Source organism: Chlorocebus sabaeus, chromosome 9 (assembly GCF_047675955.1).
Source record: "Chlorocebus sabaeus isolate Y175 chromosome 9, mChlSab1.0.hap1, whole genome shotgun sequence".
Lineage (NCBI taxonomy): Eukaryota > Metazoa > Chordata > Mammalia > Primates > Cercopithecidae > Chlorocebus > Chlorocebus sabaeus.
This window is the reverse complement of record NC_132912.1, coordinates 74,059,442-74,079,913: the sequence shown is the minus strand read 5'-3', so window position 1 is coordinate 74,079,913 and position 20,472 is coordinate 74,059,442. Positions and strand designations below refer to the sequence as shown.

Genomic DNA, 20,472 nt, shown 5'->3' with positions numbered 1-20,472 from the left:
TATGGCCATTTTCACGATATTGATTCTTCCTATCCATGAGCATGGTATGTTCTTCCATTTGTTTGTGTCCTCTTTGATTTCACTGAGCAGTGGTTTGTAGTTCTCCTTGAAGAGGTCCTTTACATCCCTTGTAAGTTGGATTCCTAGGTATTTTATTCTCTTTGAAGCAATTGTGAATGGAAGTTCATTCCTGATTTGGCTCTCTGTTTGACTGTCACTGGTGTATAAGAATGCTTGTGATTTTTGCACATTAATTTTGTATCCTGAGACTTTGCTGAAGTTGCTTATCAGCTTAAGGAGATTTTGGGCTGAGACAATGGGGTTTTCTAAATATACAATCATGTCGTCTGCAAACAGGGACAATTTGACTTCTTCTTTTCCTAACTGAATCCCCTTGATTTCTTTCTCTTGCCTGATTGCCCTAGCCAGAACTTCCAACACTATGTTGAATAGGAGTGGTGAGAGAGGGCATCCCTGTCTTGTGCCAGTTTTCAAAGGGAATTTTTCCAGTTTTTGCCCATTCAGTATGATATTGGCTGTGGGTTTGTCATAAATAGCTCTTATTATTTTGAGGTACGTTCTATCAATACCGAATTTATTGAGCGTTTTTAGCATGAAGGGCTGTTGAATTTTGTCAAAAGCCTTTTCTGCATCTATTGAGATAATCATGTGGTTCTTGTCTTTGGTTCTGTTTATATGCTGGATTATGTTTATTGATTTGCGAATGTTGAACCAGCCTTGCATCCCAGGGATGAAGCCCACTTGATCATGGTGGATAAGCTTTTTGATGTGCTGCTGAATCCGGTTTGCCAGTATTTTATTGAGGATTTTTGCATCGATGTTCATCAGGGATATTGGTCTAAAATTCTCTTTTTTTGTTGTGTCTCTGCCAGGCTTTGGTATCAGGATGATGTTGGCCTCATAAAATGAGTTAGGGAGGATTCCCTCTTTTTCTATTGATTGGAATAGTTTCAGAAGGAATGGTACCAGCTCCTCCTTGTACCTCTGGTAGAATTCAGCTGTGAATCCATCTGGTCCTGGACTTTTTTTGGTTGGTAGGCTATTAATTATTGCCTCAATTTCAGAGCCTACTATTGGTCTATTCAGGGATTCAACTTCTTCCTGGTTTAGTCTTGGAAGAGTGTAAGTGTCCAGGAAATTATCCATTTCTTCTAGATTTTCCAGTTTATTTGCGTAGAGGTGTTTATAGTATTCTCTGATGGTAGTTTGTATTTCTGTGGGGTCGGTGGTGATATCCCCTTTATCATTTTTAATTGCGTCGATTTGATTCTTCTCTCTTTTCTTCTTTATTAGTCTTGCTAGTGGTCTGTCAATTTTGTTGATCTTTTCAAAAAACCAACTCCTGGATTCATTGATTTTTTGGAGGGTTTTTTGTGTCTCTATCTCCTTCAGTTCTGCTCTGATCTTAGTTATTTCTTGCCTTCTGCTAGCTTTCGAATGTGTTTGCTCTTGCTTCTCTAGTTCTTTTAATTGCGATGTTAGAGTGTCAATTTTAGATCTTTCCTGCTTTCTCTTGTGGGCATTTAGTGCTATAAATTTCCCTCTACACACTGCTTTAAATGTGTCCCAGAGATTCTGGTATGTTGTATCTTTGTTCTCATTGGTTTCAAAGAACATCTTTATTTCTGCCTTCATTTCGTTATGTACCCAGTAGTCATTCAGGAGCAGGTTGTTCAGTTTCCATGTAGTTGAGCGGTTTTGATTGAGTTTCTTAGTCCTGAGTTCTAATTTGATTGCACTGTGGTCTGAGAGACAGTTTGTTATAATTTCTGTTCTTGTACATTTGCTGAGGAGTGCTTTACTTCCAATTACGTGGTCAATTTTGGAGTAAGTACGATGTGGTGCTGAGAAGAATGTATATTCTGTTGATTTGGGGTGGAGAGTTCTATAGATGTCTATTAGGTCTGCTTGCTGCAGAGATGAGTTCAATTCCTGGATATCCTTGTTAACTTTCTGTCTCGTTGATCTGTCTAATGTTGACAGTGGGGTGTTGAAGTCTCCCATTATTATTGTATGGGAGTCTAAGTCTCTTTGTAAGTCTCTAAGGACTTGCTTTATGAATCTGGGTGCTCCTGTATTGGGTGCATATATATTTAGGATAGTTAGCTTTTCCTGTTGAATTGATCCCTTTACCATTATGTAATGGCCTTCTTTGTCTCTTTTGATCTTTGATGGTTTAAAGTCTGTTTTATCAGAGACTAGTATTGCAACCCCCGCTTTTTTTTGTTCTCCATTTGCTTGGTAAATCTTCCTCCATCCCTTTATTTTGAGCCTATGTATGTCTCTGCATGTGAGATGGGTCTCCTGAATACAGCAGACTGATGGGTCTTGACTCTTTATCCAGTTTGCCAGTCTGTGTCTTTTAATTGGAGCATTTAGTCCATTTACATTTAAGGTTAAGATTGTTATGTGTGAACTTGATCCTGCCATTATGATATTAACTGGTTATTTTGCTCGTTAGTTGATGCAGTTTCTTCCTAGCCTTGATGGTCTTTACATTTTGGCATGTTTTTGCAATGGCTGGTACCGGTTGTTCCTTTCCATGTTTAGTGCTTCCTTCAGGGTCTCTTGTAAGGCAGGCCTAGTGGTGACAAAATCTCTAAGCATTTGCTTATCTGTAAAGGATTTTATTTCTCCTTCACTTATGAAACTTAGTTTGGCTGGATATAAAATTCTGGGTTTAAAATTCTTTTCTTTAAGAATGTTGAATATTGGCCCCCACTCTCTTCTGGCTTGAAGAGTTTCTGCCGAGAGATCTGCTGTTAGTCTGATGGGCTTCCCTTTGTGGGTAACCCAACCTTTCTCTCTGGCTGCCCTTAAGATTTTTTCCTTCATTTCAACTTTGGTGAATCTGGCAATTATGTGTCTTGGAGTTGCTCTTCTCGAGGAGTATCTTTGTGGCGTTCTCTGTATTTCCTGGATTTGAATGTTGGCCTGCCCTACTAGGTTGGGGAAGTTCTCCTGGATATCCTGAAGAGTGTTTTCCAACTTGGTTCCATTTTCCCCCTCACTTTCAGGTACCCCAATCAGACGTAGATTTGGTCTTTTTACATAATCCCATACTTCTTGCAGGCTTTGTTCATTTCTTTTTCTTCTTTTTTCTTTTGGTTTCTTTTCTCGCTTCATTTCATTCATTTGATCCTCAATCGCTGACATTCTTTCTTCCAGTTGATCGAGTCGGTTACTGAAGCTTGTGCATTTGTCACGTATTTCTCGTGCCATGGTTTTCGTCTCTTTCATTTCGTTTGTGAGCTTCTCTGCATTAATTACTCTAGCCATCAATTCTTCCACTTTTTTTTCAAGATTTTTAGTTTCTTTGCGCTGGGTATGTAATTCCTCCTTTAGCTCTGAGAAATTTGATGGACTGAAGCCTTCTTCTCTCATCTCGTCGAAGTCATTCTCCGTCCAGCTCTGATCCGTTGCTGGCGATGAGCTGCGCTCCTTTGCCGGGGGAGATGCGCTCTTATTTTTTGAATTTCCAGCTTTTCTGCCCTGCTTTTTCCCCATCTTTGTGGTTTTATCTGCCTCTGGACTTTGATGATGGTGACGTACTGATGGGGTTTTGGTGTAGGTGTCCTTCCTGTTTGAAAGCTTTCCTTCTAACAGTCAGGATCCTCAGCTGTAGGTTGTAGCTGTAGGAGATTGCTTGAGGTCCACTCCAGACCCTGTTTGCCTGGGTATCAGCAGCAGAGGCTGCAGAAGATAGTATATTTCTGAACAGCGAGTGTATCTGTCTGATTCTTGCTTTGGAAGCTTCCTCTCAGGGGTGTACTCCACCCTGTGAGGTGTGGGGTGTCAGACTGCCCCTAGTGGGGGATGTCTCCCAGTTAGGCTACTCAGGGGTCAGGGACCCACTTGAGCAGGGAGTCTGTCCCTTCTCAGATCTCAACCTCCGTGTTGGGAGATCCACTGCTCTCTTCAAAGCTGTCAGACAGAGTCGTTTGCGTCTGCAGAGCTGCTGCGTTTGTTATTGTTTACTGTGCCCTGTCCCCAGAGGTGGAGTCTACAGAGACAGGCAGGTTTCCTTGAGCTGCTGTGAGCTCCACCCAGTTCAAGCTTCCCAGCAGCTTTGTTTACCTACTTAAGCCTCAGCAATGGCGGGCGCCCCTCCCCCAGCCTCGCTGCTGCCTTGCCGGTAGATCACAGACTGCTGTGCTAGCAATGAGGGAGGCTCCGTGGGTGTGGGACCCTCCCGGCCAGGTGTGGGATATGATCTCCTGGTGTGCCGGGTTGCTTAAAGCGCAGTATTGGGGTGGGAGTTACCCAATTTTCCAGGTGTTGTGTGTCTCAGTTCCCCTGGCTAGGAAAAGGGATTCCCTTCCCCCTTGCGCTTTCCAGGTGAGGCAATGCCTAGCCCTGCTTCAGCTCTCGCTGGTCGGGCTGCAGCAGCTGACCAGCACCGATCGTCTGGCACTCCCCAGTGAGATGAATCCAGTACCTCAGTTGAAAATGCAGAAATCACCGGTCTTCTGTGTCGCTCGCGCTGGGAGTTGGAGACTGGAGCTGTTCCTATTCGGCCATCTTGCTCCGCCCCGACAGGAGTTTCTTTTATAGACTCAGTGTAAATTGTTAAATTTAAAAGGATTACAAGAGATGAGGCTTGTAATCCCAGAGTAGACCATGGATGACACAACTGCTGCTAATACATGGCAATATATTGCATCCAGAAATACAATCAATTAAATGTTTACTGTATTAAATAAAATTAATTTTATTCAGTATTATTCTTTTTTTTTTTTTTTTTTTTTTTTTGAGATAGAGTCCAGCTCTGTTGCCCAGGCTGGAGTGTGGTGGCATGATCTCAGCTCACTACAACCTCTGCCTCCTGGGCTCAAGCAATTGTCCTACCTCAGCCTCCTGAGTAGCTGGGATCACAGACATTAGCTAAGATGCCCAACTAATTTTCATACTTTTAGTAGAGCTGGGGTTTCACCATCTTGGCCAGGCTGGTCTCGAACTCCTGACCTCAAGTAATCCACCTGCCTTGACTTCCCAAAGTGTTGGCATTTCAGGCGTGAGCCACCATGCCTGGCCCAGTATTATTCTATTTTATAAAGCTGACAAGAGAAAATAAACAAATTAAAAGAATAAAGACATACCAGATACAGCAAGGAAGTCATCAATGCTTGTAATGTCATCTACGGCTTCAGTGAGGACATGTATATGATTCTCCCATGTACGCTTGTACATTTCCATGGTGTTTTTGACCACTTGACTTTTGGGTCTTGCAGCCAAAGCAAGTGCAGCATTAATAATCTATAAAGATAAGGATTGAAAAAATTACCTATTGGTTACAATGTTCACTATTTGGGTGATGGGTACACTAAAAGCCCACACTTCACCACTATGCAATATATGCATGTAAGAAGTCTGCACTTCTAATTCTTAAATATATAAAATAAATAAAAAATATTAAAGCAATAAAATAAATTAAATTATATTCATTCGTATTAAACATAAAACATGGAATTTAAAAAATCTGTAAAGATGTAGAATGTTTACTCAGTGATTTCTTTAAATACATTAAGTGTATTAAAATTAGATTATTTAAATTAAATACTTAATGACATTCATCCTCGACAATAGGAAAAACAGTAAAATGTCTCCACATATATACAGTTTATATTGAAAAGTATAAAATGTTTTATATTAATATAAATTATATAGGTATAAATAATTTTTAATTTTTAAATTTCTCCTACTCTATCATTGCAGAGTGAGTTTTTAAAATATAAACTTTGTCACCATAAGTTCCATCGAGTTCAAGACACTTTTCTAAGTTATGATATCAGGCATTTAATCTATCCTTAAAGAACTGATGATTCTGGGAATTTAAACATGTCAATCCAGTCTTTTTTACATTATTAACTGGTGAGAAATGGATGCCTTTAACAGATATATTTTTTTCAAATTAGTAAACAAAAAGAAATCAGCAAGAATAAATTAGTACTGTAAGTTGAACCCAGTGATTTCCCATGGATATTCCTGAAATATTACCCTTGTTTCAGGAGATAAATGAGCAGAAGCACTGTAATGGTGAAGAAGGACATTCTGGTGCCACATTCTTGGGCATATTTCTGTTAAAGTTTTGGCTAATTTTCTCAAACCACTCTCATAGTAAGCAGATGTTATCATTCTTTGGCCCTCCAGGAAGTCATTAAGCAAAATGCCTTTAGCATATCAAAAAACTGTTGCCATAACCCTTGTTCTTGACTGGTCTGTTTTTGCTTTGACTGGATCACGTCCATCTCTCACTAGCCATTGCTTTGATTATGATGTCTTCAGAATTGTACTTGTAAAGCCGTGTTTCATCTCCTGTTACAATTCTTTAAAGAAGTAATTCAGGATCTTGATCCCACTGATTTAAAAATTCCATCGAAAGCTCTGCTGTTGTCTGCAGCTGATCTGGGCACAATGGTTTGGATACTCATTGAGTGGAATGTTTGTTCAACTTTAATTTTTTAGTCAGAATTGTGTAAGCTGAAGTAATTAGGATGTTTATGGTGTTGGCTATTGCTTGTGCTGTTAATCACTGGTTCCTTTCAATTAGGGCATGAATAATATAAATTTTTTAAAATCACAAATGGATGTGGATGGGCTGCTTCTGTGAGCTTCATCTTCAACATCATCTCACCTCTTATTAAAATGAGTTATCGGTTTGTAAACTGATGATTAATTTGGGGCATTGTCTCCAAGAATATTTTGTAAAGCATCAATGATTTCATCAATCTTCCACTCAAACTTTGCCATAAATATGATGTTTCTTCTTCAATTTCAGCAGAGTTTATGTTGCCTTTCATAGGGGTTTGATATAGTTTGGCTGTGTCTCCACTCAAATCTCATCTTGAATTGTAATTCTCATAATTCCCATATGTCATGGGAGGGACCTGGTGGGAGGTACTTGAATCATAAGGACAGTTACCTCCATGCTGTTCTCATGATAGTCAGTTGAGTTCTCACGAGATCTGATAGTTTCATAAGGGGGTTTTCCCCTTTTGCTCAGAACTTCTCCTTCCTGCCACCATGTATAGAAGGACATGTTTGCATCCCCTTCTGCCATGATTGTGAGTTTCCTGTGGAACTGTGAGTCAATTAAACCTCTTTCTTTTATAAATTACCCAGTCTCAGTTCTGTCTTTATTAGCAGCATTAGAACAGACTAATATAGAGCTGTTTTCAAAATGACGTCTCTTATTTTCGATCCGTCAAACTAGATCCTGTCCACACACATTATCACAAGTTAGTACAAGTTTATTTTGGTGCAAAAATGTTGAATTCTATGCATAACTTTTTCATAAAACACATTTTCAATAAACGTTTTGAAGACCTCTCATACAATGATAACAATGAAAAGAAGCTTTTCCTACTGAATATCCTAAAGATGGCACCTTAAGTCACTTCCTGTCACCACATTATTGGAGGTAGAAGATGGAAAAAATTCGTTGCCTGAGAATAATATATTTAAATCCCCCTTTTTGCTTCTTTTCTATAAAAGGGGAACATATTAAATTTTAAGGAAACACACTAACTTTATAAATAACTACTATGCAGTATGCCTTGATTTCAGTTTTAGAGTTTTATTAACCTATTAACTTACAATGTACCTTTGTGTATACTGCAATGGCTCTGGTCCCTGGTGTTTCATTGTTCTTGCAATTGGACAACTATGTACACATGTGGTTGTACTGAAATTATGTCTTCACAGCAAAGTATACTTTTAAAGTACTGGTGTAAAACCCTCAGTGGAGATATGAAGTTATGAATATAAGACAGGCTATATTTTATAAGAATATTTTCAGTTCTGCTGCTGATCCAATTTATCTGATTCAACACTGCACACTATGAGGAAGCTTTATCCTACTTGACTCTTCTGATATTTAGCTTAAATCTAAAAGAAGACACAATTCAGAATTCTTCTTCTAACCCTCTTTAAGGCAGAAAAATATTCATCCCAATGTCACACTCCTAGAATTTTAGCCATATATCTAGAGAAAATAAAATAACCATTCTTAAATCTTCTTCATGTAAAACTAAAGCTTTTTAAAAAATGAATTATGTTGCTTTCTGAGGCATTTTGTTTCTTTAAATTATGGTTGAAATGTTTACATGTCAGTCACTTGACCCTGATAATTTTTAGTCTGTCAGTTCACCTTTGAAACAGTTTCTTTTAAGTTCAGGCCTTATTATATCTAAACTGGGCCGTTCTAGTAGCCTTATACTTTTCTACTTCCAGTCTCTATTTGCTCTGAGACATTCTCCTCAATGCAAACACATTTCTTTCTCAAATGCCAAAGTGATAACCTTTGATAAAATCCTAGTTGACTAAAAACAAAAACCATATTTCTTTTCAGTAATTCACAGTCTAAACCCATCCACAGGTTGGTCCTTACCTGCAGTTCACTCTGCTATAATAATCTTACTCATTTTAGTTTTTGTTCCAGCCACAGTTTTCAGCTCCATTTCCTTATCACACCACTCATCGTTGTACCTCTGTGACTGTTTTTACAGCTGAATCTACCTTAACGCCCTTGCTCCATCCCTTTTTCTGCTCTACTCCATCTTAGTTAGGAAACATTTTTTATATTTAGCATATCCATGGAAATATCACCACATACTGTGAAGCCTGTCCCATTCCCTACACCCAGCAAACTGAATTGTTTTCTCTTTTGTGTTTAAGAAATATTTTGTCCATATAAATAAATAGTAGCTATTCTATTGCATGATTGGTCATACACATGTCTATTCCTGGGTAATGAGCTCCATCATAGGAGGGACTATGTATTATTCATCTTTGCTTCTTGGTATACTAAATATGTTAATTACCATAACTGCTATAGTTATAAACTGTCCCTAAGAGAAACTATTCTGCTCACAGTCCACACTGAGAGGACAGCCACAGGGGGGCAGGTTTGGTATTATTTTCTCTTTCTTCAACACTATTTAGGTCATAGGCAGGTACCCAATTCAAGAAGAGTTAATCTCTTGGCCGGCTGGTGATAGGTCATGAGGTTTGATATAAAAAGTTGTGTTGTGTTAATCAATCTTGAAAATTTGAACTAGAATTTATGGAGAAATCATTAGTTAGCAGTCAAGACCAAAGCTGAAAGTTTCTGTAAAGAGCAGCCATTTTATAAAATCAGAACCTGAGGGGGCCAATGGAGCTAAGGCTACAAGGAAACTAGAGCCAAAGTGTAAGGAAGAAGAAACTGTAAATAGACTGAACCTATGATGTTTAAAAAGAAAAAAAATAGGCCAGGTGCGGTGGCTCACGCCTGTAATCTCAGCACTTTGGGAGGCTGAGGCAAGCAGATCACCTGAGGTCAGGAGTTCAAGACCAGCCTGACCAACATGGAGAAACCTCCTCTCTGCTGAAAATACAAAATTAGCGGAGCATGGTGGTGCATGCCTGTAATCCCAGCTACTCGGGAGGCTGAGGCAGGAGAATTGCTTGAACCCAGGAGGCGGAGGCTGTGGTGAACTGAGATTGCACCATTGTACTCCAGCCTGGGCAACAAGAACAAAACTCTATCTCCAAAAAAAAAAAAAAAAAAAAAAAAAGAAAGAAAAAATAGAAAGACAAAAATAAACAAGCAAAAGCAAAGTGTGAAGTAAAATAAGCCAGTAGGTGGCAAGAGGAGAATGGGGAAAATATATCAAGAGAGTCAATAACATCAACAGAGAGAAAATGATACTCAGAGAAAAGAAAAAAAAAAGAAGTTGACTGTTTTTGAGAGTATCCTATTTTGGATTACAAAAACACAGAAATACGAATAACGATAATAATAAAATACTAAGTCCATACTTTGCACCATGCACCACTGTTCCAAGCACTTTCTACACATTCACCTGATTTTTTTAACTTAATTTTTACATCGCATTGAGGTAAGTAGGTGTTGTCATCTCCATTTTCAGATAAGGTTACCAAGTTATTAAGGAGAAGTTGTCAACTTGACCTAGACTTCCTGCTCTTAATTGCCACACTGTACAATCTTCTATAACAATATTATACTAATTTATGATGCTATGAGTGAGTGATGACCCTTAAAACCATAAAGGTATCACTGAAGGAAACATTACAATGTCTGGTGTAAAGAAAAACAAAAGAGAGAGCCAATGTGTGTGTGTGTGTGTGTGTGTGTGTGTGCGCGCGCATGTGAAAGAGAGAGAGAGAAAAAATATATATATATAAAATTTGCTAAGTTAACCATTTATAAAATTCAGTGGCATTAAGTACATTCACATAGCTGTGCAACTATCCATCTCCAGGACTTTTTAGCATCTCAAACGGAAATTCAGTACTCATTAAACAATAAATTCCCATTCTTCCTTCCCTCTAGTACCTAGCAAGCTCTATTATACTTTCTACTTCTTGCTGTTGACTATTCTAGATACTTCATGTAAGTGGAATTATACAACATTTGTCCTTTTGTGTCTGGCTTATTTCCCTTAACATAATCTTTTCAAGGTTTACTCAAGTTGTAGTATGCATCAGAAATTCATTACTTTTGAAGATTAAAGAATATTCTACTGTATGTACATGCCATGTTTTGCTCACCCAGTCATCTGTCAGTGGACACTGGGTTGTTTCCATCTTTTGGCTGGTGTGAATAATGCTGTTGTGACCATTGTTGTACAAATAACTGTTCAAGTCTTGGCTTTCAATTATTTGGGGTATATGCCCAGAAGTGGAACTGCTAAAAAATTATATGACAATTTTTTAAAAAATGGGGTCTCACTCTGTCACCCAAGCTGGAGTGTAGTGGCTCGATCTCAGCTCACAGCAACTTCCACCTCTTAGGCTCAAGCGATCTTCCCACCTCAGTCTCCCAAGTAGCTGGTACCACAAATGCACACCACCACACCCAGCTAATATTTTTTGCATTTTTGATAGAGACAAGATTTCACCATGTTGCCCAGGCTGGTCTAGAACTCGAGCTCAGGTGATCTACTGGCCTCAGCCTCCTAAAGTGCTGGGATTCCAGGCATGAGACACTGTGCAAAGCCTGACAATTTTAAATTTAAGTTATGAAATTGCCACATTGTTTTCAGCAGTAGTTACACCATTTTATATTCCTATCTGCAATGCTGAAGAGTTCCTATTTTTTCATATCCTGGCCAAAACTTATTTCCCCTTTTGTTTTTATCCTTTAATCCTAACCATCCTAACAGGTGTGAAGTGGCATCCCATTGAGGTTCTGTTTGCATTTCTCTAATGATTAGTGATGCTGAACAACTTTTCATGTGCTTATTGACCAACTGTTTATCTTCTTTGGAAAAATGTCTATTCAAGTCTTTTGCTCATTTTTAAATTGTTTTTTATTGTTGAGTTTTAGGAGTCCTTTACATATTCTGGTTATTAATCTCTGATTATATATATGATTTGTCAATATTTTCTCCCACTCTTTGGGTTGCCTCTTCCCTCTCTTGCTAATGTCCTCTGATATACAGAAGTTTTGAATTTTAATGAAGTCCAATTGATTTTTTTTTTTCATTTTTTGTGCTTTTGGTGTCCGATGCACATTGCCAAATCTGATGTCATGAAGTGTCACCCTGTGTTTTCTTCTAAGAGTTCTATATTTTTAGCCACTATATTTGAGTCTTTGATTCATTTTGAGTTAATTTTTGTATATGGTGCAAGGTAAGGGGCAAATTTCATTCGTTGCCATGTACTTAAGTTTTCCCAGCACCAATTGTTGAAGACTATCCTTTACCCATAGAATTATCTGGGTAGACTTGTCAAAAATCATTTGACCATAAATGCAAGGGTTTATTTCTGGGATATCTATTCTATTCCATTGATCTATATGTCTGTATCACACTTATTTGATTATTGCAGCTGGTAATGAATTTTGAAATTAAGAAGTGTGAGGCTTCCAACTTTGTTCTTATTTTTCAAGATTATTTTGGCTACTCAAAGTCCCTTGAAATTCCATATGAAATTGAGAATGTGTTTTTTTCTATATGTGCAACATACATTGTTGGCATTTTGATAGGGATTACATTGAACTGGTAGATTGCTTTGGTTAGTATTATCATCTTAATAATATTAAATGTTATAACCCATGAACATATGATGTCTTTTCTACTTTTTATGTCTTCTTTAATTTCTTTCAGCAATATTTTGTAGTTTTCAGCAAAATCTACAAAGGAAAAGACATTCAGGTAAAAATCTTTCACCTCCTTCGTTAGCTTATTCCTAGGCATTTCATTTCGTATGATGCTATTATTAAGTGAAATTGTTTTCTCAACTCCCTTTCCAGATTGTTCATTGTTCGTATATAAAGACACACTGATTTTTGTGTGTTGATTTTGTATTCTAGTGAATTCTGTTATTAGCTTTAAGATTTATGTGTGTATAATCTTCAAGATTTTCTAAATATAAGAGTATGTCAGCACTGAACAGTGATAATTTTATTTCTTCCTTCCCAATTTGGACACCACCAAAAAAAAGTTTTTTTATTCATTTAAAGTTGGATTTTGTCAGGCAAGTGATAAGAAAGGAATGAATTGAATTGATTGAGGTTACAGGAGGAGAACACAGAACTTCAAGGAACTGCTGAAAGCACTCACCAGCCTCCTCTTTGAATCTGGCTTCTGTTATTCCAAGTACATTCCCTACCCACGCTCGCTGATAAGGGCTGTGTTTGATCTTCATTTCTCTTTCCTCATACAGGCCTGTCCAAATTAGCCCCTGTTAGACTCTGTGCATTAGGCTGTCTGGCACCCCTGACAAAAGTCAGTTTAGTTAGCTTCAACAGGTCTCACTCTATCTTCTTTCGGCTTCTCCTCATTTCTACTGGTATACATGGTCAAGGCCTCAACATGCTTTAGGCTAAGCTTCCTCATATTTTTCTATTAAATCAGGTAGACTATTTTTACTACATTCTAAACTCATTTACCTTGGGAAACCCTTGAACATCTAAACTACATTCAGAATATTTAGGATTTTCAGACTGTCTCAAGATTTTCATTGTTTCCCTCTAGGTATTAGGAGCTTGTATTTACAGGAATCTCATTTGTCCAGACACCTTTTAAGACCCATAAGAGACTCTAGAAATGTGTTCACATTGTCATTTGTTTGAGTAAAATCTGCTACAAATAGTTTTGGGATCCAGCTAAGGGGAAGTTCAGTTGAGGATACATTTAGTTTGTGTTTAGTGGGTAATTTCAGGTGTGTTACAGTCACTTCCCTATATCTTTTACCACCTTCATACTTGTAGTATTGATATCGGATCATGATAGAACCAATAGAGCCTTTGCCTGTCCTAATGATACGTGCTTTCCTTTCTGAAACACCTCCAAACAAACTATGCTAGAACAAACACTGAATTATCTTCTCAGTTTCTACATAGAAAGTGACATTACAAAATAAATCGCTGTGATTTTAGAGGTGATCAAGAGTGTGCAGTGTGCAGAAAAGAAAAAAGAAGATTCATGAGGGTGTGTCTGACAGATCATTTATGCAAATATATTATTTTTCTAGATTTTGCTATATTTTGATATTTGGCAGCATTTTAAAATTAGTATCTAGTTGGTTTTCATATTCTAAATAAATATTCATTTTTTTCTTAAAGAAGGCCCTCAAAACTGTGTATACTTTAGGCTCCACACAACCTGGCCTGTCACAATCAATGTATTATTTATTTATTTTATTTATTTATTTTTCGAGACAGAGTTTTTGCTCCTATCACCCAGACTAGAATGGAATGGTGTGATATCGGCTCACTGCAACATCCACCTCCCAGATTCAAGCAATTCTTCTGCCTCAACCTCCTGAGTAGCTGAGATTTACAGATGCGCGCCACAATGCCTGGCTAGTTTTGTTTGAATTTTTAGTAGATATGAGGTTTCACCATGTTGGCCAGGCTGGTTTCGAACTCCTGACCTCAGAAGATCCACCTGCCTTGGCCTCCCAAAGTGTTGGGGTTACAGGCGTGAGCCACGGAACCTGGCCAAACAGTGTTTTGTTGTTGTTGTTGTTTTAATTAAAAAAACACTATCCTCTGAAATGATGAAATAAAAACATATTCAACTGCAATATTTTAATTCTTTACAGTGAAAAATGACTTATTTCCCTTCACCTTCCTTTTGATGTGACAATGATTTTCTTCAAAAAGGTTTTATTTTGCTTTTACTATATTTTTAAAAATGGAAGAATAGTGTAGTGATTATAAAAATAACATTGCTGAGGACCTGCAATGTGCCGGGCATGTTTCTAATTACTTGATTTGCATTAATGTTTTTCGTCCACTGAGAAAGATCTTATCAGTATCTCCAATTTGCTGACAAGACAATGGAGGCACAAAGGGATGAAATAACTTACCCCAAATTATAGAAGCAACTCTAGATTGGAAGCCAAGAGGCTCAAGTTAAAGTTTCACTTTGCTTCAAACTGATTTTATGTCCATAAAAAAAAAGTCATATTACCTCTCCAAGACCTATTTTCCCAGAAGTTACAGGTATGCATCCACTGGGGTGGGGTGTGGAGACAGGGTTTGAATTAGCCCATGCCTCAGAGGTTCTTCAGATTTTAACATTTGACTTAAAGCTGATGTATATACTTCTCTTGAAAGATTTCTAAAAACAATTACTTAAAATGTGAAAATAAATCTACATAATTTAATTTTTCCCAGAGATAGTTCGATATTGGCATTGATACAAATAATCTTAAAAATTTTAGTTAATATAACAAAAGCACTTTGGGGATTAAAAAGATGATTTATATGTAGTACCTATAGGTCTGATTACCTCAGTGTCACGGCATGTAGAGAAAATTAAAATAACTAGATATATGATGCCTCAAATATATCTAAGGTTGTATGTGAGGTGAATTTATGTAACATCTACTTAAATTGGTAACATCATCATAATTTCAGAATTACAGCAACTGGAGTAATGGCATCAAATTCAATGCTCTAATTCTGTACATCCTTTTCTCAGTTGCTTAAATGATGTCCTACTACCAAATATTTCTCACTTTCTATGCTGGCTTTTCCACATTTCTTTATTTTGATAACTTTTTCTATTTTACTTGCTCTCATATTTTACTTCATCTATGGCAAATTACCTTTACACTTCAGATTATGGCGTGCGATACTTTCCACCATGAATCTCCATTGTCAGAACTTTATGTTAAATGATAAAAGCATTTCAGAGTAGGGGAGGGTGTGGTGCTGAGGAGACATAACTTGCCATGGACTCCAGATTTACAATTAATGAAACTGCATTCAACTTTGGCCTCACAACCTTTTTTGTAATCTTCTCACTCCGTGAAGGGATGATCCCTGCATGATAGGATCACTCACACAGAAACTTCTCACAAGACTTCCATTTGCCTTGGATACACGTATAAGAAACTAAGCTATCCTATCCCAGGGGTTAAAAGTATTTTTTAAGGAGAGAAGGGGACAGAGTTTATTTCTGGGAGGATAGAGCTTTATGTGAAAGTATATTCCAGTATAAATTTTCATATCTCATAAAACATACTGCTGAAGAGGAAAAGTTCAATCTAGGACTATTTCAGTTATGCAAAATGTAATACGTGGGAAAAATAATGCTCCCAGAAGGTCTGTAAAAGGCAATAATTCCACATGAAAATCAAAACATTTATTTTACTATCTTTTATACTAAATATTAAGACTGGACAACCTTCCAAATTAAATAAGTAAAAGAGGAAAAGAATATAAAATACATTGTTTGTGATGATAAAACAAAATCACCAATATATAGGTTTCATCTGTCGTGGGGTAGGGAGAGGGGGGAGGGACAGTATTAGGAGATGTACCTAATGTAAATGACGAGTTAATGGGTGCAGCACACCAACATGACACATGTATACATATGTAACAAACCTGCACGTTGTGCTCCTGTACCCTAGAACTTAAATTAAAAAAAAAAAAAAAAAAAAAAAAAAGAATTTGGAGCAAGGCCTCCCATTTTAATCCAGCTCCATTACTTAGTTTTGTGTGGTTTTAGAAAAATTGCTTACTCTCTAAGCCTCAATTTCCTAATCTGTAATGGTCATGAAAATGATTATTACAAAGATTGTTGGTAGAATTAAATTAGATTATGGTTTTTTGTTTTCTTGTTTGTTTGTTTTTGTGAGATGGAGGCTTGCTCTGTCGCCCTGGCTGGAGTGCAGTGGTGAAGTCCCGAAAATTCAAGCAATTCCCCTACCTCAGCCTCCTAAGTAGCTTGGATTACAGGCGCCTGCCACCACGCCCAGCTAATTTACAAATGCTTGCTTCTATACAGATATTTTGAGAATAAAATACAAGAATGCTTCAGGGATTTAAAAGAATACTATTTACACAAATATGTATACACACAGAATTTATAATTTTGTTGAACTCAACAATCATTTTAATATTCTATTTTTTTAAGTTTGAGTTAAATAAATATAAATAAGAAAAATTGAATCCACACACACACATTTTTAGGGTTTTCCTGTAACAGGAAACTAAAATAAGAGAAAATTTGCCTTAAAACTATCTGATACCAGTAACACATATTACAATTTAAAGTAATAAAAAATACTTTAGCTGACAATGATGAAAAAATAAACATAGACAACAGAGATTTTTTGATCCATTATAATTTGCTACTCAGGGATTTAATAAGTTTAGAATTTGGAGTGGAAAAAAGTTTGTACTATCTCCCAAATCATTTCAGTTCAAATGGAGAAATTTAAAATGACTTTAATATTTTTTCCAAATCTCCTTTTTTTAAAGGAATTTTATGTCAGAAACATCTACAAAGTTTCTCTTTAACGTACCATCCAATTTCATGCAGACATAAAGTCAAAATGTAAGCAATTCATTAATTGCCAAAGTGTGTTTCATATAATAAGAGGTTGGCAAAAGTTAAAAAAAAAAAAAAAAAGACCCGGTGCAGTGGTTTACACCTGCAATCCCAGCACTTTGGGAGGCCGAGGCAGGCAGATCATGAGATCAGGAGATTGAGACTGTTCTGGCTACACGGTGAAACCCCGTCTCTACTAAAAAATACAAAAAAAAAAAAAAAATAGCCAGTCGTGGTGGTGGGCGCCTGAAGTCCCAGCTACTGGGGAGGCTGAGGCAGGAGAATGGCGTCAACCCGCGAGGCGGAGCTTGCAGTGAACCGAGATCGAGCCACTGCACTCCAGCCTGGGCGACAGAAGGAGACTCCGTCTCAAAAAAAAAAAAAGGCATGTATTTGAAATGCCTGACTGCTTGGAATTAGACATATTCTTTGTAAACTTGGATTCAGCTTTGGTTTTAGCACTAAAAAAGAGTTCACATAACATTAAGAAATTTAACTTTCTTAATTATCAAAGGATATTTGCTCTGTGTCTACCATTTATCTAAGTTAGAAAGCATAAGACAGGAAAAGCTCAGAAAATATTTCACTTTAAGTGTTCTAAGGGAGAAAAGTCATGCATAAATATTCAATAAAGGACAACACGTATATGAAATCTATATAAGCAATGTTTTCCCTGAGTTGCAAGGGCATGTTAAGAAAATACGCATACAAGACATAAATTGGGTTGAAATAGTCAGGGCTGACTTATCTTTCTCATTCCTCTCTCATTGTTCATGCTCTTGCATGCTCTCTTTCTCTCCCCTTCTGATGGGTTCCTAGAAATTTTATTAATATCCTTGACCTATTTTGACCTCCAAGATACTACGTCCACTGCTGCAACCCCTCTCCACGTGATCATTATCTCTCAGTGACAATTGAGGTAGCTTTAGTTCTGTTCCTAGCCATTCTTTACAAAGTGATATTTCCAAATTACTAATTTCACAAAGTTCCTGCTTCCTCTTTTATCATAGGATCAAAGTGAAAGTACTTAATTTAGCCTAAGGCCCTGAAATATTTGGCCCCTGTTTATTTCTCTAGCATTATTTCCTATCAGCCCCCCTCGCTTTCCACTCTTCCTTGTCTAGGTGCATTCGTCTATGCTTTCTTTCTGTAGGGATTTACCTCTTGTTAGGTAAGTCCAATTTATTCCAGTAGGGCTCACCTAGAGCATTATTTTCTCACGAAAACTTTATTAAATCTAGGTCAGGTTCCCAGATTGTCATGGGTGAGCATTTATCTCACTATCTCAAATGTATCAAATCTAGGTCAGGTTCCTGGATTTTCGTGGGTGAGTATCTCAATATCTCAAACTTTATCAAATCTAGGTCAGGTTCCGTTGTCATGGGTGAGTATTGATCTAACTATCTCTTCTCATTAACAAGATGTTCATCAGAGTGATCATCTGATTAATGTCTAATCTCTACTTTCCATTGTTATAAAACAGCAGTGATCTTAATGTCTTTATGTCATTTCCCCAAGGTACGTGGAAAGTGCCAAATAGAATCCCTCTTCCCATGTAACTAGTGCTCCAGTCTAAAGCTCCTTTTTACTTTGCAGGCCTACAAATTTATTAAAGGCTTTTCCCAAGTGATAGGTATGGAGGTTCACACCTATAGTCCTAGTGCTTTGGGAGGCCCGGGTGGAAAAACGGCTTGAGGACAGGAGTTCAAGACCAGCCTGGGCAACATAGCAAGACCCCATCCTTACAAAAGAGTTAAAAAAATTTTTAATGTACATATCATTTTGTTTTATTTATAATTCTGCAGTCACAAAAAATGGGGCCACTACTAAAATGTACATTCAACAGCAAAGTGTTCATCAAATATCCATATTAAGCTCTTCTAAAGATTATTCCAAGTGAATCACCAGGCTTTCCTTGTTGATCCATCCTGTGCTCAACTCTAGTGAGTCTGGAGTTAGCAAAAGGTAAACATTAAAGTTTCATTTCCCCCATGGAACTGCTGTGCTCAAAGACTGACCATTTTGCTATTTCTTGAGATTTTAATTATATTACTTGGTTAGCTAGAGGACAGAACAGAAAAATAAGAATTAATTCAAGCTGGAAAGGCCATTTAGAAATACTGTAGCAATTTTACCACACATTTAGGGTACGAAAAGCTCTATAATCTATTTAAATTGACCTGAAACAAAGTTCTTTATTATCAATATAGGTGATAGATTAAAAATAAAGTATAATAAAAATAGATGCTACTGTTAAAAGGGAACATTGGATCTTCCCAACTAGGATTTTATAAAAATCATATATATATATATATAAAAATACATTTATGTTTATATATATATAAGAGAAATAAAATTCCCTGAGACTAGAATAGTGTCTTTCTTAAATTAGAAGCTCTGCTTATAGTTGGGGCAACCCATTCTTTGTATCTTTTTCCCCCTTAATCTGTCAAATTGGTAATATATAAAATTATTTGGTAAATTATATCATTTATAATAATTTAATAAATTATAGTATTTACTGAATAGCAAAGATCATTGGGAGTGATTTGAAAACATAAATGAACTGTATGAACTTTAGGAATTATTATATTAAAATTAAATTTTACTTTCTAAAGTTATGAAGCATTAAAGTTTGGAAAGAACATCTTTTTCATTCTGGAAATGGAAAAAAAAAAAAAAAAACATGTTTTCTCATTAAATAATTACAAACATTACCATTTAAAATGCACTACTCTATTGGACAATTCCTCCTGGCCTCAACAGATTGCAAAAATTGCTAATGTTTATTTCATTCTCCAGGACCTGGAGTCCTTAATTGCTGAAGCATATTCACTGGCGCATGCAAAGTACTGCAGTGATGCACTACTTATTGTAATAATTACATATTAAAGAAGCAACGGCCTATATTCAGTCAGACTCACTTTGTGAGTTTACTTCTTAAGGGGAAGGAAAAAAAAAATCCCTGAATTACCATTACAAAATGAGTTAGTTGATAGACAAAAATTACCCTAGGAAAACATAATCAATAATACACACTGGAAATGAGCTCCTCTTTGTTGAGCACAGATCTGCAATTTTTAATTTGAAGTGTTATTTATTTTGTTCAGGGCAGGTCGAGCTGTAACATGCCTCATAAGAGATAAATACGGCTGTAGTTTTTAATTACAGACTTGAATTCACTGGGCTATGTATAGAACCAGGAATAAGGTACTACTGTTTCCTGGGAGTTGGACTATGTAAATTAGATTGAGTAGTAGGACACAAAGCTATGAATAAGAGGGAATTATCTCTGGGGAAATATAGGTGACAAACCTACAATGGCTTTTAGCATCTGGCAAGGTCTATTTGAAGAGCTAATGTCATTCTATGTAATGGATTAGGAAGAACTGGATGCACTCCATAATGCAGGCCAAGCATAATTTCCATGATGACTGAGTCTTCTAACATAGCAGACACTATAGCTGCCTTCAATTTTCTAGTCTCATTTTCAGCCCTGTGGTCAGGGATGGGGAGGGAGAAGTCTGTATTCCTCCATAGTCAGCTGAGGCTACAACAGCTGTGAAAGCAGGATTTGAGGGATAATTAACATGTAGAATTCATAGAATCATGACCAGTTGAATGTGAGAGATAAGAATTATGAAGGAATCAA

At 36.9% G+C, this 20,472-nt stretch overlaps 1 protein-coding gene across 3 annotated transcripts in view; it reads right to left on the bottom strand.

The window, feature by feature from the left end:
- CTNNA3 (catenin alpha 3) overlaps nucleotides 1–20,472 on the bottom strand; it is a 1,853,344-nt gene that overhangs the window by 588,972 nt on the left and 1,243,900 nt on the right. For all 3 annotated transcript variants that reach the window (XM_007963302.3, XM_007963300.3, XM_073019108.1), the window contains one exon: nucleotides 5,121–5,277. In XM_007963302.3, the coding sequence (XP_007961493.1) occupies nucleotides 5,121–5,277 (157 nt within the window). The remainder of the gene's footprint in view (nucleotides 1–5,120; nucleotides 5,278–20,472) is intronic.